The sequence below is a fragment of the Myotis myotis genome, unplaced genomic scaffold (genome assembly GCF_014108235.1).
Source record: "Myotis myotis isolate mMyoMyo1 unplaced genomic scaffold, mMyoMyo1.p scaffold_m19_p_3, whole genome shotgun sequence".
Taxonomy (NCBI): Eukaryota; Metazoa; Chordata; class Mammalia; order Chiroptera; family Vespertilionidae; genus Myotis; species Myotis myotis.
In genome coordinates, this window is record NW_023416335.1 from 186,858,286 (window position 1) to 186,881,125 (window position 22,840).

Sequence of the window (22,840 nt, forward strand, 5' to 3'; positions counted from 1 at the left end):
ATAAAACCAAATCTAAATAATATCTTTCTCCAGGCTATGGGTTATGACTAATTCTGTTTTCTAGATAGCCTGAACTTGTGTAATGGGGCAGAACTACTGTGATCATCAAAACATTTAGATTAAAAAATATTTTAGGGTAGCCCTGCCAGGGTAGTTCAGTTGGTTAGAGGGTCCCAGTACGCCGAGGTTGCAGGTTCAATCCTGGTCAGGGCGCATACAAGAATCAACCCATGAATGCATAAATAAGTGGAACAACAAATCAATGTTTTTCTCTCTCTCTCCCTCTCTCTCTCTAAAATCAATAAATAAATTAATTAAAGGTACTTTAAGAAATACCAGAATTTCCAAGAACAGGATTCAGTTTCCCTTTGCAGTAAAATAATGAATCAGGGAGTGTGAATGGAAAAGATTTGCACGAAAAACAAAGATTGGGAATAGAGGAAGAATTTCAAACTGAAAGGGAAATGCGTAAAAGAGACTGTTTATTGGACTACACTGCTGGGTTAACTTAGCACTGGAGCCTGCTTTTGACTGGTGTCAGCTGTTCAGAGGCTGTCTTCTGACAGTCGTCAGGATTCACTACAGACTGAAGTAGTATGGATGGGGGGTCTGAAGACCTATGACCCCAACAAGTATAATTTCTGATTTGGAGAGGCGCCGTGGAAAAACAGCAAAGACAACCCTCTTTGGGACAGTAACCCTAAAAGGTTCGCTGCTTTCTGACAGGCCCCTCTGGGCAGGGCCTATCAGCAGCACCAGATGGGGCCCATCTTGAGGTGGCATCTTTCCAACCACCTGCACGAGCCAATCATATCACTCCCAGTGAATGCCCGCGGCTCAGGATCATAACACTTGGCCCCAAACACTGTGTGTGCCTTCTGCCTCACTAGCAAGTTGAGGTTGAGCTGCAGAGCCTGACCTTCAACATTCCTTTCGAATTCCTCTGCATACAGGTCAGACAAGGGTTGGTTTTGGGGTTGCTGTTGTGGGGTTTTTTTTTTTCCCATCGGAAACTCCCAATTACTTTAGAACTCCTTGTTTAGTCAGATATTTCAGTTTTGCAACACAAAGTTGGAGCTGATCTCTTCCCTCATAAAAACTGCTAGTTGGTAGTGGTCAACAGAAGTCTTGACATAAACATTAGCAAGGAAGGTTCTTGCTGAGACTCGCATAGAAAAGCCCAAAGGAAAAATCGGGAGAACTCGTTTCAGCATGAAGCTACAAGATGGAAGAAGTACATTTAACTCAAACAAATGCTGTCCCAACAGATGCAGGAAGATTTTATTCCCAATAAGTACAGTTCCTGCAACAGGAATCTGGCTCCTCCGAGCACAGCTTCCTCTCCTGCTGCTGATTGCTGGCCTGCAGAGACCCACGGTGAGTTCCCAGGTCGGGCACAGTTGAGGAGGTGGTCTCTGTCTGATTAATGCTCCAATAGAGCGGTCTCCTGGTGACCTCTCAATGACCTTTCGGCACTGTGGGATCTGGTTTCATTCAGACACAGTAAGTTTTGCTGGCGAAGAGTGTGGAAAACAAATTATTTGAAATTGTGAAATTCTTTAGTTTATAAACCTGACATGGATGCTAGAGGTATGGCATTATTTTCTGGGTTGTCCACAAAACTTAAGTAAAACTGCTTCTGTAGGACAAATGATGCAAAATTAACCAAGTCTATGTGGCTTTTGACTGCATCCTATGGATCAACTCAAAAGAAGTATTATGATTTAAAGTTCCACCTAAGGAAAAACAACCTAATATTAAAAAATAACAGACTACATATTTGACATCTAGTAATATAATAAAGTTTTAGAGTTTACCATAACAAGGATTTGGCAAAATGTGATATTATTGATTTGTTATTGTTGTTTTGGCTTACATAGATTCTCTAGATTTACTTGTAAAGTTGCTATACAGAGTTATTGGTTGAAATTATTTAAGCCGTCTTAAAAATTTTTTCTAATTTATAACAACTAGATGATTTAACATAAATAACAGTAAAAATACCAAATGGTATGTTATTTTTAGTTTCAGCCACAAATCTTTGATATTGACTGGATGGAATTATATCTCTTAATATGTTCCTTAATGAGTACAGTTCATTAGAAAAGCATCACTCCTTTGTCAAGCAGGAAAGATCTTGGGATTTAGATCATTGAAATATGGCTCTACGTGATGGGCTAATGGCACTTAGTGAAGTTGTATTCAAACTGTAATCTTAGTTTAACATGCACTATGTATCAATAAGTAATATTCAATTGGTTCCCCATTAGAAAATGTGTTTTTCCCACTCCTGATTTCCAATAGGAGTAACTTTCCTAGGCACACTCCCGACCACTGTTCACTCTTTACTCACTACACTACTGGAGGTGGGAAAATTTACTTGATTGGTAATATAAGAAAGGAAAATTGGGTATGCTGAGTTTGACTGCTTTTCTTCCTCCGGGGAGCTAGCCTGATGGCAAAGGCCAAGAGCTCTGTGTTTCTCCGTGAAAGGAATCATACCCGGGTAGGCTGCAATCCTGCACTACCTACAGCTGAGTGGGCAAGTCTGCCTCACACTGGGGTTTATTTCTAACAAGTCCACTTGCCATCAGATCTACAGATGTGAGCCCCAACATGACATGATTCATAAATGAAAATGATATTTTAGCCTTTCAGATTTGCTCTCTTTTTTTCTCAATTTTTTTCAGAGCCTGAATAGGGGAGAGGGCTGTTATTACTGGGAATCCCCTGGAGGACCCAACTTTATTCATCACTTAAGTCTTTTATTAAATACACTTCAAAGGCTTAATATAGCTTTTAGGTATTTATAAAAAGAGATAGTTCTTAAAACACCCACGAAGAAATGTGAAGGGAGTCAGTAGATGAAATAGAAAGTAAAACTAAACTTTAAGGTTATTAATTGTTTTCTTCAACATACCCAATGTGCAAAAATAAAAAATACCATGATTTTGGTGAAACAAAGAAGATCACTTCCTCCGTGGGGAGATGCGCATTTTTGAGCTCTCAGTGATATGTATCAAAACAAATTCAATCTCTAACACAGGGTCACTGACACAGGAAGGACTGGAGCAGTGTAATGATTATAAGTGAAACTTCAGCAAATACTGAATTTGAGAAGACGGTCTTATAGAGTATAGAAAATCTGCTATCAGATTCATCATCTGATTGGAAAAATTATAATCAAGATTTTTCTTTTCTTATAGGCTGCAATTAAAATCAACTTTGACTTGGCACCAGATTCCTTTGACGATCAATACCAAGGCTGCAGCCAACAGGTCATGAAGGAGCTAAGTCAAGGGGATTATGTCGCAAAAGAAGTAGAAGCCCAGACAAATTATTACAAGATCTGGAATAATGCCCATTTAACCTGGCTGAACCAACCTAAAGCTCTCCCTAAGAACATGACGATCACACATGCTGTGGCCATCTTGGTTTACACATTGAACAACCATGTTCGCTCTGAATTCACTAGAGCCATGGCCAGTGCTGCCAGGTCTCCATGGCAGTATAAACATTCATTCCATTTCAAATACCTACATTACTACCTGACCTCAGCAATCCAGCTGCTGAGGAAAGGGATTGCCTTGAAGAATGACTCTCTGTGCTACCAGGTGCATCATGAGGCCGATTTCTACTTGAAAGCCTACATAGGTGCCACCCTTCGATTTGGCCAATTCCTGCCCACCTCCCTCCTAAGAAAAGAGGCACAGGAGTCTGGGAACCAAACTCTATTTACCATACTTACCTGCCTGGGTGCACCTGTACAAGACTTCTCTCTCAGGGAGGAGGTTCTGGTCCCTCCCTATGAGTTGTTTGAAGTTGTAAATATGAGCTACCACCCAAGAGGAAATTGGTTGCAATTGAGGTCAACTGGAAATCTGAGCACATATAACTGTCAGCTGCTAAAAGGTATTATTATTGATCTAAATTGAATTCACCCTTATCAGGATCACAGGCTATGATTCTTTTAAAGGCCAAGAACAGAGAAATCGGCCTTCTATAATGGCGGAACTGACAGATTAGAGGGGGGGCAGGGGGGGATATGTCTGATTTATTGGTTTCTCCCCTCTTCTTTCTCCTTAACTACCGCTAGGAAAATATATTTCTGCAATGGCACTAAGATAGGGGGGCATTCTAGATGGGAGAGTAAACCTCTACTGGAAAAGATAGTTCATAAAATATAGCATCTTTTCCTTCTCCCTCAAACTCACTTTCTTGTTATGATCTTTTCATAAATAAGGAGTGCTACAAGTAAAGCAGGAGGTATGACTCATTCATCCACTCTTATCTATTGTCTGCTATGTTCCAGGAACTGGCCTAGTGGGCCCCAGGCAATATAAAAGGAATAAAGCAGAACTACTCTGCTAGGAAGATTTTAAGTTCAATGAGAAATGAAAATATGAACAAATATCTACACACAAAAGTACAAAGTTACATACCCAATGTTCAAGCAATGGCTGTAGCTGCTCACTGTAGGAAGCTATCATTCTCTCTGGAGAACGTTGAGGAAGACTTCATAGTAGAGGACCACGGGGAATGGGGATTTTCAGTGAGAGAAGGAAGAGTCATTTCAAACACAAAACAGTACATACTAAATCACAGAGATTTAAAACAGCCTAGTGACTTCAGAGAATCTCCAAAATTCTGGACGGCTGCAATGTAGGATGTGCAGGACATAGAAAAGGATTGGGAATAGAAAGAGTAGGAGAGTGAGTGGATCGGGAGAGTTCTGAGGGGGACCAACTATAAAACTCGTGTATTCCATGCCCAGGACTTTTGAACTACATGCTGTCCGTAGGTAATTAGAAGTCACTAGAAGTTTTTACAGAATGGAGGGAGCATCATTTAGATCAATACTTTAGCAAGAGCTCTGATGATATTGGGGAAAATGAAGTGAAGCAGGAGAAATTAGAGGTACCACAATACCAAAAAAAATATTAAGCTCTTTTTTAGAAAAACACATGGCTGATTTCATTTTATCTTTGTGTGTTGCCAGCCATAGTCAATTCACAGAGTAATAGTTCTGTAGCAAACGCTGTGTCCTATTTGATTTAGGGGGAAGGGGAATGTTCTTATCCATATGTGCAGTTGTTTACTCTCTTTTTTAAAAAATGGCTTTATTGTTGAAAGTATTACAAATGTCCCCCTTATCTCCCCAAGAACCCGCCTTCAACCCACCCTCACCCCATCCCCAGACCTTCACCACACTATTGTCTGTGTCCATGGGTTATGCATATATGCATGTAAGTTCTTTGGTGAATCTCTCCCACCCCCTACCCCCCGACCCCTGCACCCCCGCCTTCCCTCAGAGATTTGTCAGTCTGTTCCATGCTTCCATGTCTCTGGATCTATTTCATTCATCAATTTACTTCGTTCATTATATTTTACATATGAATGACATCCTGTGATACTTGTCTTTCTCGCTTATTTCGCTTAGCATAATATTCTCCAAGTCCTTTCATGCTGTCTCAAAGGGTAAGAGTTCCTTCTTTTTACAGCTGCATAGTATTCCATAATGTAAATGTACCACAACTGTTTTATCCACTCATCTACTGATGAGCACTTAGACTGTTTCCAGATCTTAACTACTATATATTGTACTGCTATGAACATAGGGTGCATATATTCTTTCTGATGGGTGTTCCTGGATTCTTAGGATATATTCCCAGAAGTAGGATTGCTGGGTCAAAAGGCAGTTCCATTTTTAATTTTTTGAGGAACTTCAATACTGTTTTTCACAGTGGCTGCATGTCGAGTAAGTTTCCTTCCACGTCCTGCGTGGAGTAGGGTTCGGTACCTGAAAGAGGAACCGCACAACAAATGAGAGAAAAAGACACGAGATAATTTGGAAATGTTTGGGGAGCCAGGTGGGCAAGTCCAACTCAAGGAGAGAGACTTCCCCCGATGCTCAGGCCGCTCCAACCTTTTATTTGGTCTGGGGTAGCCCTAGGGTAAGGAGGCTTGTCTGGCATAGCCCTAGGGTAAGGAGGTTTCAATGACACACAGACTAGGTCGTAGGGAGGTTGCTTCAGCTATTTACATGATTAAAGGTAGGGAGGTTTCTTCAGCTACCATTATCTAGATTAACTGGGTGGTACACAGCCCTGACCTTTGCTAGGGCTTCAAGGTTACTAACTTTTGGGGGGTCTCTGTCTATACTCAGCTAGTGAAGACAATAAATGGTTTCCTGCATCTCCCCCTTATTTTTTCTTTAAAAAATCAAGTATCTGTAGACTAGAAATATAAGAACAAGTCCCAATTTCAAAGTCCAACAGTTCTGAGTCCAAATTTCAATTTCCAACAGTTCATGTGTACATGCCAGCAATGATATGCTGGTTCTGGATGGTGGACAAATGGTGGTAATGCAGGTCCGGTCCTCTCTGGTTTGGTCCTGGGTACCCTGCAGCGACGCACAGCTGCTGACTGCTAGCATGGCAAGGCGTCTTCACCATCTCCATCTCTGAACTGTCTCTCCTGTCTTTGTGGCTGGTGCAATTTGGTCAATTTCTCTCTGGGATCTGTTGTTGCAGGAATCCACATGGTCTTGAAGCTGTTCTCTGAAAGTATACAAACATATTCTCGACCAAAGGTTAATAAAGGAAACCTTACTTGGGGTTTTTTTCTTTAAAATGATCTTTCCCTGGCTTACCCTGGCATCATGTGTGTTTTTCCTGGGTGTCTCACTATTAGCATTATAAACAAAAAAATTTTATCTAAATGTAATTTAGTTACAGGATCTATTTCCTTACATGGCATTTTTCCACCATATTTTTCCACTACCCCCCCCCCTTTTTTTATTTAATTAGGAGACTTTTTGGAGAATTTATAATGCAGTCTAGATAACTTTTTTGCACAAAAATATGACTGCTTTAGGTTCATAGCATGTTAAGCAATTTTACCATGAAATGAAAAATTTTGGTTAATACTTTTTGAACAATTATTTCAAATTAGCCAAATTTAATTTATGGAAAACTTGACTTAAATAATTTGAAAACTATTTTGCTGTCAAATTTAATATTTTAACAATAATCTTAATTTACACTGTAAATGTTAATGAAAAGGACCACTTTACATCCTTGTGAAGGCTCTGAGCATTCCTGTTGTTAGGCTAGGTTTAGACATAGGGTCTGTTAGCCAAGCCTCCGTTTACCTGGATTCTGATTTCAGCTGGACCAAATCTCTTTTGTTATTTGGTTCCTGATCTGGACTGGGCATGGGAAGCAAGCAGCAGCCATGGGGACAGGAGACCTTCCTCAGAAGGGGCAAGTGTTCCAAGCCCCTGCACAATTGGTTTCTTCCTTTGTTAAGTTGCATGAATTCTTTATATATTTTGGAAATTAAACCCTTAACAGATGTATCATTGGCAAATATGTTCTCCCATACAGTGGGCTCTCTTTGCATTTTGTTGATTTTTTTTTTTGCATGTACATGTCCATGTTATACCAACACCATTTATTGAAGAGACTGTCTTGACTCCATTGTATGTTCTTGCCTCCTTTGTCAAATATTAATTGAGCATAATGGCTTGGGTCAATTTCTAGGGTCTCTGTTCTGTTCCATTGATTTATGTGTCTGTTCTTGTGCCAGTACCATGCAGTTTTGATTACAGTGGCTTTGTAGTATAACTTGATATCTGGTATTGTGATTTCTTCAACTTTGTTCCCCTTTCTCAAGATTGTCATGAATATTCAAGGTCTTTTTTTGTTCCATATAAATTTTTGGAGTATTTGTTCTAGATCTGTGAAATATGCTGTTGGTATTTTAATGGAGATTGCATTGAATCTATAGATTACCTTGGGTAGTGTGAACATATTAATGATGCTAATTCCACCATCCATGAACATGGTATATTCTTCCACTTGTTTATATCTCTCACCGAAAACCCCCATTCCTACTTCAAGTTCCCTATAGTCCTCTACTAGGAAGTCTTCCTCTCTTTCTCCAGAGTGAATGAATAGCTTTCTGCAGTGAGCAGCTACAACCATTATTTAAACACCGGGTATGTTACTTTGTACGTTTGTGTACAGAGAAGGCTGCTCCATCCTCGGTTCCACCTCACCTAAGCCTCATCTGCCATTGTGCTATAGTTGAAGACAAAAAAACTGTATACACTTGGAATGGACACAACAAATATCCACCTAGCTCTACTAAAAAAGGGGGTGGGGGAGGGTTTGATTAGCCTCGGAATACTTTCAGCTATTAATTGCAGTGTGTTTTTCTCAATGAGTAAGCTATATCTGAGAATTTTCTTAAAGTCATTTCTGTCAATTGATAAATAATACTCTATTTACCCCAACATCCTAGAGAAGTATTGGATTGATCCATACATGAATAATGGGAGGAGGGAAGTGATGTGTTTTCTGGTCTGGGAGTCTTTCACTGGGATGGACTGAGATCAATGTGCTGTAGGAGAAGAAAAATAATTTTCCCTCTACCCTTCTAGGTTCTTGGCTGAGACCCACCCCCTCCCACCATAATGAAAAGACAGATTAACAAGAAAAATGATAATTTTATACATACAGGAGCTCCATAAAAATATAAGACTCCAAGGTAGTTAGGCAATTGAAGTTTATAATGTTCTTGAGCTAAGGAAAAGAATGGGGGTCTGAGCTTCAAAAAGGAGGAAGACAATTCATAGGAAGATGAGAATAGTAAATATTTGGTAAGCCAGTGTTTTCCCTGCCATTCAGATAAATCTGATATAAAAGGTTATCTCTGGTAGTAGCTCTCTTCCTCTGCAGGACCCTCTAAATTCTTTTAGGCAGTTAAGGGGGAGGTAAAAAGCTTTTCCTGAATCTGCTGGCCTTGATTGCCTTCAGCTCAAAATAATCATTATGCCAAAGAGGCTTATTTTGGGGTGACATGTTTTGCTTCCTGATTTTCTAGGTAATTCCTATTGCCCACTTAAGTTTTCCCAGTCACCTGGACTGTGTGATTCACCTCAGCTTAGAGAACTCACCAATGGTGTTCTGGAGTACTTACATCCAATTCCTCATGAAACTGGAATCATCTCAGGAGACTGTTTCTTGTCCTTTTCTTTCTTTTTTTTTTTTTTTACTAGCGAGCCATAAGCTATTCAATGTCCCAAAAAGTCCCTATGAGCCAGTTACTTATGCTTCCTCTCCAGTTCCCTCTTAACTTGGAAGATATTTGAAAGCCAACATAAACACATTTAAAACTAACCAGCCAGCTAGCCGAAACCGGTTTGGCTCAGTGGATAGAGCATCGGCCTGCGGACTGAAAGGTCCCAGGTTCGATTCCGGTCAAGGGCATGTACCTGGGTTGCGGGCATATCCCCAGTAGGAGATGTGCAGGAGGCAGCTGATCGATGTTTCTCTCTCATCGATGTTTCTAACTCTCTATCTCTCTCCCTTCCTCTCTGTAAAAAATCAATAAAAAATATATTTAAAAAAATAAATAAATAAATAAATAAAACTAACCAGCCAGGACACTGTAATTCTCCCAATAAAGAGACAATAGATTAAGCAGTATTCCAGCCCTTCAATGTATTTCAAAATTGGTTCTGTTAACTTGCAACTGCAGTTCTCAAGTTCAAAGAGTTCCCATGAATCTGTTGCTTTCAGAGAGTTGAGGGGTCAAATTAGTAGCATAATATAATTAGGGAGTGAATTTGCAAAAGAAAAATTGTTTAAGACATTCTAAACTAATAGCTTTCCCTTCTAATTCTTCTCTCCTCACATGGCCTATACTGGTTCCTATAGAAACAGATGTTTTCAGGCCCATGGAAAGACTCAAAGTATTTGGCAAGCTAGTGTATGTTAACTATTTGCCCTTAAATGTTGCTTCTTCAGCAAAATAATCTGTGCCAAAAATCTGTAGGCACACAAATACATACTCTGTTCTGTATCACTGAATTCACAAAGGAGAGGGATTTATTTGTTAAAATGTTTAACATAATCAAAATTCTTAAGCATGTTTCTAGAAAAAAATATAGTCAATTGTAGTTGCTAGCAGTGAAAACATGGGCAAATGGCTTAGTCTGTGCCTGTTTCTTACAGGTAAAATAGAAATGATTTTTTAAATAAAACCCACCTTATTTGATTCTGAGGAGTAAGTACACTCAGAATAGTATCTAAGTACTCAAAATGTTTTCATTACTATTACCATTATCATTATTATTATTTATTTTATTTTATTAACTTCCTGTTTCCTGCTTTCTTTTACTCTGGGTTTTAATTTTCTCAAATTAGTTTTACCTATTTTGGCATCACATTCACCTTGAAGTAGAATGTCTATCTCAGACAATTGGATGAAAGAATGAGCATGTAATTGAATGAATCTAAGAGAGCACATGGCGTGGAAAAAAATAGACTTCTGGCCCTAAATGGTTTGGCTCAGTGGATAGAGCGTTGGCCTATGGACTGAAGGGTCTCAAGTTCAATTTTGGCCAAGGGTACATGCCCAGGTTGTGGGCTCAGTCCCCAGTAGGGAGCATGCAAGAGGCAGCCAATCAATGATTCTCATCATTGTTGTTTGGATCTCTCTCCCTCTCTCTTCCTCTCTGAAATCAATAAAAATATTTTTTTAAAAAAATAAAATAGACTTCTGAGCCAGTAAAACTGGGCATATGTTAGTAGATATGTAAATGACAAAGTCTGAGCCTGTCCCTTCATTTATAAAATGGAGGCATTGCTTGCCTAGAGGAAATGTTGATAGCAACAAACACAACTGAAAAACTCCAGGAAAGTATTGTGGATATGGAAGTGGGATAGTAGTTCAATGGAGCAAGTGTGTGCTTCAGTAATATTTACAGTAAGAATAGAAACAAAGGGTTATTGGTGGGGCTCCCCATTTGTCCCCATCTGTTACCAGTGGAAGTAGAGTTCTTGCGATGTCACAAGAAAAGGTATTTCCTGAGACTGGCATGGGAGGATGAATGGATCTTTATTTCCACAAAATTAAACCCCTGGGTTTCCAATATCCCTCTACCCCACCTTGGAAAAAGTTCAGTCTTGTCTTCAGCAGGTTGAGAATTAAGGGCACTGCCCAGAGTCTCCTCTCCATATTAAAACACAGTTCGGTCTAGCAACTGGCTAGCTTAGCTTGTGTTCCCAGCTGCAGTCCACCACATTTGGGGTCTTCACATTTCTGTGTCACAGTTGTACTCAACAAAATATGGATATGCAAATAACTACCTCAAAGAATTGTTGTGAGGATTGAGTTTATTTATAGCAAGTGCTTAAAACAGATTCTAACACAGAATAAATTACTTAATCAATGTTAGCTTTCATAATGGTGATGAAGATGATAATTAAGATGGGGGTGATGGGGATGCTGATAATAATAATAAAGATAGAAAACCAGGAGATCTCTACCACCAACCAGCTTGGTAACTTGAAATAAATGTCTTAATAAATGGTGCCTCTTTCATCATCTGCGAAATATGTAAGCTGAGTTCTGTTAATTATAAATATCTGAGAATACATTTCTCAAAGTAGCTAACTTTGAATACTTTTATTATAAATTTTCTAAGTTAAAAAATTGAATCAAAGAAGAAATTAGGTAATTTTTTTCAATCTCTGCTACCTAAAATATCTCTCTTTTGTTTGTTTTTACAGCTTCCAGCAAAAAGTGCATCCCTGCTCCTGTAGTTATTGCTGCTCTCTCCTTTTTGACCATTGTCACCATCTCTTTAAAAAGTGGAGTATAGCCCTAACCAGCTTGGCTCAGTGGATAGAGCGTCAGCCTGCAGACTCAAGGGTCCCAGGTTCGATTCCGGTCAAGGGCATGTACCTTGGTTGCAGGCACATACCTAGGAGGGAGTGTGCAGGAGGCAGCTGATCGATGTTTCTCTCACATTGATGTTTCTAACTCTCTACTTCTCTCCCTTCCTCTCTGTAAAAATCAATAAAATATATTTTTTAAAAAGTGGAGTATAAAGGAACTTTGTCATTTTGCTTTTCTTGTCAAGGTACCCTGTATATCCTTGCAGAATAACTCTGTGTCCCCCACCCCCATCAGCTAATGCAGAGCTGACTCAGACCACTGCCTTTGAGTGGGCCTGTAACTCAGTATGTTTCTTCTCCATGGACACAGAGATCGTGCTGGAGTAGAAAATGACACAATCAGAGTTTATGAGATAAATTTGGGACACTTCTTTGGCTTTGGGAATTGGATGGGCCTTTTTTTTTTTTTTTTTTTTTTGAGTGGAGATTAATACCTCCCTGAGAATGGAGCTAACACAGTAAAGGAAGAGCTAAGAAATGAAAAAAACTGAGTCCGGATGAGAGTGAACAAGACCCGAGATCCAACTGTTCCTGAAATTGCATACTGTAGGCTTTTCATTATATAAATCAATAAACTATATTTTTGCTTAAATAATTTGAATTAAACTTTTTATTTCAAGCAATTGGAGGAGTTATGATGAATATAAGGATACTCCCTTATTTTTATTCCGTAGTCCCATTCATTTCCACGTGGATCCCCCCAGCTGTTGAAACATTCTGAGACACAAACTACAACCAAGAGGAGGGAATGAAACCCAGGACACAGACAGGTTCCAAAAAAGCAGCAAAGTGAGAGCAGCACCTCCCTACTCCCATTTATATATATGTATTTTTGAGGGGAGAATAGCAAATGAATCAGCTCAAGATTTTCCTCAATATAAGACACCAATTAACGGATATCTATTGCAAATGAACGAGGTTTCAGCTTTGGAGCTGAGACAAAATGCAGAATTCATGTATTAAAATGCATGCTTTTTCCAAGCCCTCTAAACCCTGGAAAGAGTCAAAATCCCCTTTACCCTCACCACTGGATATTGTGATGGTCTTATTGTTAGGGAGCAAGGAAAGAATGCCTTAGTTAAGATTACAGTGGTAATTACAATGACAGCCTTGGCTTTGGAGCTGACAAAAGTGCAACTTTCTTGGCTGGGCTAACAAAAGTGCAACTTTCAAGCAGCCATAAGTAAGGAGGTTATCTTGGTGGAGTGACTGCATAGAAGACTAAAAAGTACATAGAATACCTTCTTCTTCCCTCTTCATCAAAAGCTCGCAAGTAATTTCTTTCCCTTTCAGTTTCTCATGTTTCAGCCTCTTTTTTAAAATATATTTTTATTGATTTCAGAGAGGAGAGGAAGAAAGAGATAGAAACAACAATGATGAGGGAGAATCACTGATTGGCTGCCTCCTGGATGCCCCACACTGGGGATCAAGCTCGCAACCTGGGCATTTGCCCTGACCAGGAATCCAACCCTGACCTCCAGGTTCATAGGTTGATACTCAACCACTGAGCCACACCAGCCAGGCTTTTTTTTTTTTTTTTAACAGAGTACAGAGACATTTTCTTTATAAAGGAGAAAATAAGGTTTACATTTTAAATGAGGAAATGTTTAAGTAAAGAAAATAACTTAAGCATTTTCCCTCAAAAAGAAAATTCCAACAAATAACTAGAGTTAATAATTGCTTTTCTTATTCTCAACAAAGTTCCTGTTAGTTGTCAAGTGAAATAGGGCAATCTTGAGAGCATAAATTCATTTATAACGCATGAGAGCCGAAGACTTTATGGTAGATAAATGGACTTATCTAACTTTTCTTCCCCGCTACAAGCACATCTCAGTCTCATGGTAATTTCATTGTGGAAGATTAGATCACCTCCAATTTTCAGCCTCTAATATAGGCTAATCATAAGATCTCAGTAGGTGACCAATGAAAACAAATCATATACTCTAATGTTATTCATGTAATAAAATTCTATTACTTCTCATAAAAAATATTGATTAGTCCCTGAGGTATATAGAAATTGGTATATGAGTGACAAAAATGCAGAGGGTTACTTTATATGCTTCCTAATTCTGAACATCGTTTCTGCCAGATTATCTATTGATAATGTTTATATTTACCTGGACTTTGCACTGTAGTAACTAGGAATAGAATTACTAAGAGTGAAAATTATTTTAAGGTTATTTAGATCATTCTTTAAGATGATGTAAAATGTTTAGAAACATCCTCAACTGTAATATTACATGGATTTTTTTTAACAATAAATTGTTTTTAGTAATACCATTTCAAGTGGGCTTTTTTTATTATTTTTATTTGACTAAAGCAAACTTGAAGTAAATTGTTTGCCAAGTGACTACTCTTTGCACCAATGTCCCAATAGACCACATGTCTGGCATCAAAGATCTAAAAATGTGCTATGAAAACTCACAGGATTTTGAACTCATTTTCTGCCAGAAATTAGCACTTCTGTTGCACTTCTACTAGTCATTGACTTTCTTAACCCCATAAGCACTAACTTCCATCGTCTGTATGGCCTTTTGGAGGATCTCTAAGGTTGGTCTCATATTTTTAACAATTTGCTCCAACTGTTCTGCGGCTGACTCAATGGTATTCTTAGCATTCGCAATTCTTAGTACATTCTGCAACTTTTTCACAGTGTCTACTGTAGTGGTTGTGGATGGACCTGCCCTTGGGCTTTGCTCAGATGTGGTAGCATCTGATTGCCCTTTCGTGTCTTGTCTATAGAAGTCACTTAATTGAAGACTCATGAGGGGATGCATCAGCAAGAGTGAAAGAGCAGATTCCAAATTCGAAACGGTGTTACCACTACTTATCAGAGAGACAATGAATGGTATATTGCCTTGTGCTACCTTTTGTCTATATGACGACTGCAACTCTTTTGCTTTATCCGTACTCTTCTCAGGGCCCATCACTGCTGCAATCTTGGAAAATACAGGTTGCTTTTGCACGTTGTCTTCCTTGGCCTTCACTACAGATTGCATCTCCCTAAAAATTCTGACCATTTGTTCAAAGACTTCCTTAACGTAACTATCTTCTTTCACAGCCATTGTGATGATCTTAGAATTCATACAGCTATTAAACAATTCAGTGAGTGTGTTCGTGAAGGAAGCAAAATCTTGAATGGAAAGAAAGAATGTTTTGGCAGCTTGAACCAGCCTCTCTTTATCCTTTTCTATCTTTGAAGACATTTCTCCAACAAAAATGTTTCAGCACTGCAAAACAAAGCAGGAATCCAAATTAAAACTAAAAGAATATTTGTTAGCCATAAAAAAAGACACAAAGTATTACCTAAATATGATGATGACTCCCATCAAGGGTTGGAAAGCTACACAAGCTTTAAAACAGAAATGATCCTCTGCTTTAATAAAAATAATACCAAAACTATTAAACCCGAGTAAAAGTGTTCTATTGGATTTAAACCACATATCAAATATTGTGTGCTGAATCCTGAACTGGATGTGTTGCTATATAGTGACACTATTCTCAGGTATTATTCTCAATAAGCATTCAATCTAGTGGAAAAGATTGAATAAAGTATTACAAATTATACAGAGAGGCTATGGTTCTAGTTAAGATAGAGAAAGTGCCTTCCATAACAACCTTTCCTACTGATTACAACTAAAAATCTCAAACTATATAAAGTAACAATGAGATAACTCTGAAAGACGGATAATAGCAGACCACAGAGGTAGAGAACGCAGCATTTCAAAGAAGAGTGAGGCCATTTAATGCAAAAATCCCAAAATGTCTGTCCTGTTTAAAAATGTTTCAGTACAAAAAAAAAAAAAAAAAAAAAAAAAAAAGCCGAAACCGGTTTGGCTCAGTGGATAGAGCATCGGCCTGCGGACTGAAGGGTCCCAGGTTCGATTCCGGTCAAGGGCATGTACCTGGGTTGCGGGCATATCCCCAGTGGGAGATGTGCAGGAGGCAGCTGATCGGTGTTTCTCTCTCATCGATGTTTCTAACTCTCTATCTCTCTCCCTTCCTCTCTGTAAAAAATCAATAAAATATATATATATATATATATATATATTTTTTTTTTTTTTTTTTTTTTTTTATTGCTTAAAGTATTACAAAGGGTATTACATATGTGTCCATTTTATCCCCCCGCCCTAGACAGTCCCCTAGCCTCCCCTATCCCCCAATGTCTTATGTCCACTGGTTATGCTTCTATGCATGCATAAAAGTCCTTTAGTTGATCTCTTACCCCCCTACCTCCAGCCCCGCAACCCTCCCCGGCCTTCCTGCTGCAGTTTGACAATCTGTTTGAGGCAGCTCTGCCTCTGTATCTATTATTGTTCAAAAGTTTATAATGGTCTCTATTATCCATGAATGAGTGAGATCATGTGGTATTTTTCCTTCATTGACTGGCTTATTTCACTTAGCATAATGCTCTCCAGTTCCATCCATGACGTTGCAAATGGTAAGAGTTCCTTCCTTTTTAGAGCAGCATAGTATTCCATCGTGTAGATGTACCACAGTTTTCTAATCCATTCATCTACTGATGGGCACTTAGGCTGTTTCCAGATCTTAGCTATGGTGAATTGTGCTGCTATGAACATAGGGGTGCATATATCCTTTCTGATTGGTGTTTCTGGTTTCTTGGGATATATTCCTAGAAGTGGGATCACAGGGTCAAATGGGAGTTCCATTTTCAGTTTTTTAAGGAAACTCCATACTGTCTTCCATAGTGGCTGCACCAGTCTGCATTCCCACCAGCAGTGCACAAGTGTTCCTTTTTCTCCACATCCTCTCCAGCACTTGTCGTTTGTTGATTTGTTGATGATAGCCAGTCTGACAGGTGTGAGATGGTACCTCATTGTTGTTTTGATTTGCATCTCTCGGATGATTAGTGACTTTGAGCATGTTTTCATATGTCTCTTGGCTTTCTGAATGTCCTCTTTTGAAAGGTGTCTATTTAGGTCCTTTGCCCATTTTTTGATTGGATTGTTTATCTTCCTTTTGTTAAGTTGTATGAGTTCCCTATAAATTTTGGAGATTAGGCCCTTATCGGATATGACATTGGCAAATATGTTTTCCCACACAGTGGGTTTTCTCGTTGTTTTGTTCATGGTTTCTTTTGCTGTGCAGAAGCTTTTTATTTTGATGTAGTCCCATTTGTTCATTTTCTCTTTAGTTTCAAGTGCCCTAGGAGCTGTATCAGTGAAGAAATTGCTTCGGCATATGTCTGAGATTTTGTTGCCTTTGGATTCTTCTAGAATTTTTATAGTTTCCTGTCGTACATTTAAGTCCTTTATCCATTTTGAGTTTATTTTTGTGTATGGTGTAAGTTGGTGGTCTAGTTTCATTTTCTTGCATATATCTGTCCAATTTTCCCAGCACCATTTATTGAAGAGACTATCTTGGCTCCATTGTATGTTCTTGCCTCCTTTGTCAAATATTAATTGAGCATATTGGTTCTGGCCGATTTCTGGGCTCTCTATTCTATTCCATTGATCTATATGCCTATTCTTGTGCCAGTACCAGGCAGTTTTGAGAACAGTGGCTTTGTAATACATCTTGATATCTGGTATTGAGATCCCACCTACTTTGGTCTTTTTCAGGATTGCTGCAGCTATTCGAGGTCTTTTTTTATTCCAGATGAATTTTTGGAGAGTTCGTTCTAGATCTCTGAAGTATGCCGTTGGTATTTTAATGGGAAGTGCGTTGAATTTATAGATTGCTTTGGGTAGTATGGACATTTTAATGATGTTGATTCTACCAATCCATGAACACGGTATGTTCTTCCATCTGTTTATGTCTTCCTCTATATCTTTTTTCAACGTCCTGTAGTTTTCTGAGTAGAGGTCTTTTACCTCTTTAGTTAAGTTTATTCCTAGGTAGCTTAATTTTTTTGGTGCGATGGTAAACGGGATTGTTTTTATAATCTCTCTTTCTGAAAGTTCACTATTGGTGTATAGAAATGCCTCGGATTTCTTGGGGTTAATTTTGTATCCTGCTACATTGCCAAATTCATGTATTAAGTCCAGTAGCTTTTTGATGGAGTCTCTAGGGTTTTGTATGTATAATATCATGTCGTCTGCAAATAAGGACAGTTTTACTTCCTCTTTTCCAATTTGGATGCCTTTTATTTCTTCTTCTTGCCGAATTGCAATGGCTAACACTTCCAGTACTATGTTGAACAGGAGTGGTGAGATTTCTAACTCTCTATCTCTCTCCCTTCCTCTCTGTAAAAAATCAATAAAATATATTTTTTAAAAAAAATAAATAAAAAATAAAAATAAAAATGTTGAGGATTATCTGGAGGAGAACCAAGATGGCGGCATAGGTTAACACCGGAGTTTGCTGCCTTGAACAACTACTTCAAAAGGGAAACTAAAAAACGGAACGGACATCACCCAGAACCACAGCAACGCTGGCTGAGTGGAAGTCCTACAACTAGGAGGAAAGAGAAACGCATACGGACACTCAGAGGAGGCGCAGTGCTGAAGTCAAATTCTGAGGTGCGGAGTGCGCTGAGCGGGCTGGCGGCGGAGGGCGCGGTTGGCGTTTTCAATCCGGAGGGAGTCGCAGACTCTGAGCTCCAGATCCGGGCGAGTCTTTAGGGACCCAGACTCAAACGGGAGAAGCGGGACTGTCTGGCTTCGGTCAGAGCGAGTGCAGCTTTCTCTCTGAGCTTTGCAGCGGGTGCTGGGACTCAGAGAGGCAGAGCCCCTGGGGACAGGTCTGAGAGCCGCCATAACTGCTCTCTCCAGCCCACCCTATTGATCCTGTGCGACCCGCCCCGCCCAAGCCCTGCACACAGGCATTTGCCGGATAGCCTCAGGCAAAGGCTAGATTAGCACCTCCCTAGAGGACAGAAGTTCTCTCACTGCAGACACAGCTGATTCTCATAGCCACTTGGCCTGGAGGTCAAACCCTCCCTGGTATTAGCTACAACAATCAAGGTTTAACTATAAGACTGCCCACAAAGACCACTAGGGGGTGCACCAAGGAAGCATAACAAAATGCGGAGACAAAGAAACAGGACAAAATTGTCAATGGAAGATATAGAGTTCAGAACCACACTTTTAAGGTCTCTCAAGAACTGTTTAGAAGCCGCCGATAAACTTAATGAGATCTACAAGAAAACTAATGAGACCCTCGATGTTATATTGGGGAACCAACTAGAAATTAAGCATACACGGACTGAAATAACGAATATTATACAGACTCCCGACAGCAGACCAGAGGAGCGCAAGAATCAAGTCAATGATTTGAAATGCGAGGAAGCAAAAAACACCGAACCGGAAAAGCAAAATGAAAAAAGAATCCAAAAATGTGAGGATAGTGTAAGGAGCCTCTGGGACAGCTTCAAGCATACCAACATCAGAATTATAGGGATGCCAGAAGATGAGAGAGAGCAAGATATTGAAAACCTATTTGAAGAAATAATGACAGAAAACTTCCCCCACCTGGTGAAAGAAATGGACTTACAACTCCAGGAAGTGCAGAGAACCCCAAACAAAAGGAATCCAAAGAGGACCACACCAAGACACATCATAATTAAAATGCCAAGAGCAAAAGACAAAGAGAGAATCTTAAAAGCAGCAAGAGAAAGAAACTCAGTTATCTACAAGGGAATACCCATACGACTGTCAGCTGATTTCTCAACAGAAACTTTGCAGGCCAGAAGGGAGTGGCAAGAAATATTCAAAGTGATGAATACCAAGAACCTACAACCAAGATTACTTTATCCAGCAAAGCTATCATTCAGAATTGAAGGTCAGATAAAGAGCTTCACAGATAAGGAAAAGCTAAAGGAGTTCATCACCACCAAACCAGGATTTTATGAAATGCTGAAAGGTATCCTTTAAGAAGAGGAAGAGGAAGAAAAAGGTAAAGATACAAATTATGAACAACAAATATGCATCTATCAACAAGTGAATCTAAGAATTAAGTGAATAAATAATCTGATGAACAGCATGAACTGGTGATTATAATAGAATCAGGGACATAGAAAGGGAATGGACTGACTATTCTTGGGGGGGAAAGGGGTTAATGTTGCTAACCATTGTTCATCATCCTATTATTTATTTATTTATTTATTTATTTATTTATTTATTTGTATCTCCTCTAGAATTTTGTTATATCAATCATCTTCTCTTTCTTTTATGCTGTGGACTAAATAGTACCCAAAAAATTCTTATGCTAAAGCCTTATCCCTCAGTATGACTATATCTGGAGATAGGGCATATAAAGCAGTAAGATTAAATGAGGTCATAAGGGCACAGTTCTGATATGATAGGATTGGTGTTCTTATAAAAGGAAACACCAGAGAGCTCACTCACTCTCTCAGTCATGTCAGAGTGCAATGAGGTGACTACCTGCAAATCAGGAAGAGAGCCCCCACCAAAAACTGCCTGGGCTGACACTTAACGTTAGGTTTCCCAGCCTTCAGAACTGTGAGAAAATAAATTTCTGTTTTATAAGCCACCCAACCCATGGTATTTTGTTATGGCAGCCAACTGGAATCTTCCACCTTCTCACTCTTTATTTTTCCTTCTCCTTTACATACATATTCAGTTTCCTCCTCAATTAAAAAAAAAAAAAAATTGACCCTGACTTCAAGCAATGATGCCATCTCACTCCTTCATTTCTCAAATTTCTCACAAGAGACATTGTAATTTATTCTGTCCCCCATTGTTTTCCTATAAGGCACCAATTACTTCTAACTATCACATCTGTTAGCCTATTTCCAGACCCTTGCCATTTTGAGTTTTTGGCATTATTTAAAATTGCTAATTACCTCTTCCTACATCAAAGTTTTTTCTTCCTGGGGCCTCCATGATGTATAACTCTGGTCATTCTATGTCCTAAGCCTTTATTTTTTCCCCCCATAGGCTTGTCTTCCTCCTTACACCACCAATAGCTCTCCAGTCCCCTAAGCTCAGCAAGGCTGTGTCTTTGACCCTCATAATATTCTACACTTTCTCTCTTGGAGATCTCAACTGTCCCCATAGCTTACAAAGGCATCTGTATACAGGTGACTCCTAAATCTCATAGTGTAGCCTCAGCAGTTCTCCTGATCTCCAGGTCTTCATTTTCAGCTACCTAGTGGTCATCTCTATAGGTGACTATGCCAGTATACTCCATACCATGTATCTAAAAACTGCACTTGTCTCCTCAAAAAACAAACACTTTCCCCCTCTTAATCTATGCTCTATTTTTACTTTATTTTCCATATCAGATCTGTCCCTAAGATTTTTTCATTCTCACTGAACTTATTCTACCTATCACCTCCCTGACAGTCCCATAACTACTCCTCCAGGTACCTCTCATCTCGAGAGATAACTTAAAAGTGTCACAGTTGGTCTCAATACCTTTAGTCCAGGTGCTACAAATGCAGTTCATAGGCAAAATCCAACCAGTGTTTTATTAGGCCACCACAATGCATCTTCAAACTTCATATCAGTTGCCACATTTAAAAACTGAAAGACAGAAATTTTTATTTCTACTGATTATTTTAAAAATGAGATGAACTGACAGCATTAAGCCCAGGATCTGAGTTGGAAAAATTACCCAGAGTGGTAGTTGTCCTCTTTAGACTAGACATTCACCCTCTACACCCTTTTGTCTTACACTAAGTGTTTCAAGTACTTACATATCTTGTCCAGCCACTGTATGCATTGGAGTTGCTGACCAACGTTTACTGCTCATACCAACTAATTCAGTTTATATAAAGTGACTTTTCTGAAATCTAAACTACCTAATGTTATTGTTATGGGTTGGCTCAGCGAGATAAGACCACCGACTCAGAATTTAAATTTAAGAGCCTTTATTAAGCTGGCCAGCTGACCACAGTCCCAGCACTCTGCCGAAGCAGAGGCTGAACTGCAGTCCAGACTATAGGAGTTACATTTTATTATTAAATTCTGTGGAGGCCCAGAGAAAAATGTGTCTTTCAAATTCTGGGCCCCCAGTATGGAGGAAACTCTCTTTATTTATACTTTTTCCAGTCTTTTGTCTCCCAAATTTGGAATGAGACTTCCGGGCCTTCTGAGAAAGAAGGCCTACGTGCTGGGAAGGGGCCATGAGACCATATCTCAAGGCCTGGCCTGATGTCAGCACCTTCCTATCTATGTGTTTTAGGAACAGACAGCACAGCATGACCCGTCTGGCCAAAGTGCCAGATATGCAGCCCAGTACATTATCTCACAATTAAAAACCTTTAATGGTTCAATATTGCCTAAAGAATAAAATGAATCTACTTGCCTTCCCTTCACAGCTTTCATATATACCTTGTACCACCAGCATAGTCGATTTTTCCCCTGAAAATGCTCGACAGTTTTTTGTGCATCTCCTTAGTATACCCTGTGCCCTGCCGGGAGCCGGTCCGTCCTTGCTGCTTGACACAGTCGCTGCAGGGAAGGAACATCTGCACAGCATACGTTTCAAGGGACCTGGTGTCTATGGCATACTGTTCTTAATATGTTTGCTCCCCTTCTTGGCGCTATGTGTTTTAACCAAGGTCACCTCTCCGAGAAAGGTTGTTTCCCCAGGTAGGGATTTTCCCCTGAAGTTAGGGAGGGAATAAAACCCCTTAACTAAGTGCCAGGCGGGTAGTTAATCACTTTAACTACGAACAATCATGCTTAAGCTACATAATCTTTACTCCCTGGAATGGAGATAAGAAACGCCCTAACCTTTGGAATAGAGATTGATAGGATTGGAATCAACTGGTATAAATACAGATGTAACAAGACAACAGGACACAGAACCTAGAGACAGAACCTAGCGAGAGAGCATGGCAAAGGATCCTGGACAGAACCTGGCTACAGAACTTGGCTGGAGAACCTAGACCAGGGGTGGGCAAACTTTTTGACTCGAGGGCCACAATGGGTTCTTAAACTGGACCGGAGGGCCGGAACAAAAGCATGGATGGAGTGTTTGTGTGAACTAATATAAATTCAAAGTAAACATCATTACATAAAAGGGTATGGTCTTTTTTTTTTTTTTTAGTTTTATTCATTTCAAACGGGCCGGATCCGGCCCGCGAGCCGTAGTTTGCCCACGGCTGACCTAGACAGAACCTGGCGACCGAACCTGGCTGGAGAACCTAGCGAGAGAAC

General features: G+C 39.5%; 2 protein-coding genes across 3 annotated transcripts; one reads left to right on the forward strand and one right to left on the reverse strand.

Moving 5' to 3' along the window:
- Positions 1-959: 959 nt before the first annotated feature.
- Positions 960-13,032, forward strand: ART4 (ADP-ribosyltransferase 4 (inactive) (Dombrock blood group)). 2 transcript variants are annotated; one of them, XR_004966233.1, is made up of 4 exons: positions 960-1,377; positions 3,207-3,912; positions 11,583-11,731; positions 12,425-13,032. XR_004966233.1 is itself a non-coding variant. In XM_036300588.1 (3 exons), exons 1-3 carry the CDS (start codon positions 1,213-1,215, stop codon positions 11,672-11,674), a joined length of 963 nt encoding a protein of 320 aa, XP_036156481.1. In that variant the 5' UTR covers positions 960-1,212; the 3' UTR covers positions 11,675-11,796. The 2 variants fall into 2 exon arrangements, 1 of the variants encoding a protein (XP_036156481.1); XM_036300588.1 differs by lacking the exon at positions 12,425-13,032 and having other exon boundaries at positions 11,583-11,796.
- Positions 13,033-13,287: 255 nt separating this feature from the next.
- CUNH12orf60 (chromosome unknown C12orf60 homolog) lies at positions 13,288-21,590 on the reverse strand. The gene is made up of 2 exons (XM_036296658.1): positions 21,092-21,590; positions 13,288-14,980 (listed from the first exon to the last, which is right to left on the reverse strand). The coding sequence occupies exon 2, from the start codon at positions 14,954-14,956 to the stop codon at positions 14,228-14,230; it is 729 nt and encodes a 242-aa protein (XP_036152551.1). The 5' UTR covers positions 14,957-14,980; positions 21,092-21,590; the 3' UTR covers positions 13,288-14,227.
- Between the last annotated feature and the right edge of the window lie 1,250 nt (positions 21,591-22,840).

Bases quoted from the DNA above. Each gene is read 5' to 3' on its own strand.
- ART4 (XM_036300588.1), top strand. From the start codon at position 1,213: ATGAAGCTACAAGATGGAAGAAGTACATTTAACTCAAACAAATGCTGT. The intron at 1,378-3,206 runs GTGAGTTCCCAG...CTTTTCTTATAG, and splicing joins CTGGCCTGCAGAGACCCACG to GCTGCAATTAAAATCAACTT. The intron at 3,913-11,582 runs GTATTATTATTG...TTGTTTTTACAG, and splicing joins TAACTGTCAGCTGCTAAAAG to CTTCCAGCAAAAAGTGCATC.
- CUNH12orf60 (XM_036296658.1), bottom strand. From the start codon at position 14,956: ATGTCTTCAAAGATAGAAAAGGATAAAGAGAGGCTGGTTCAAGCTGCC.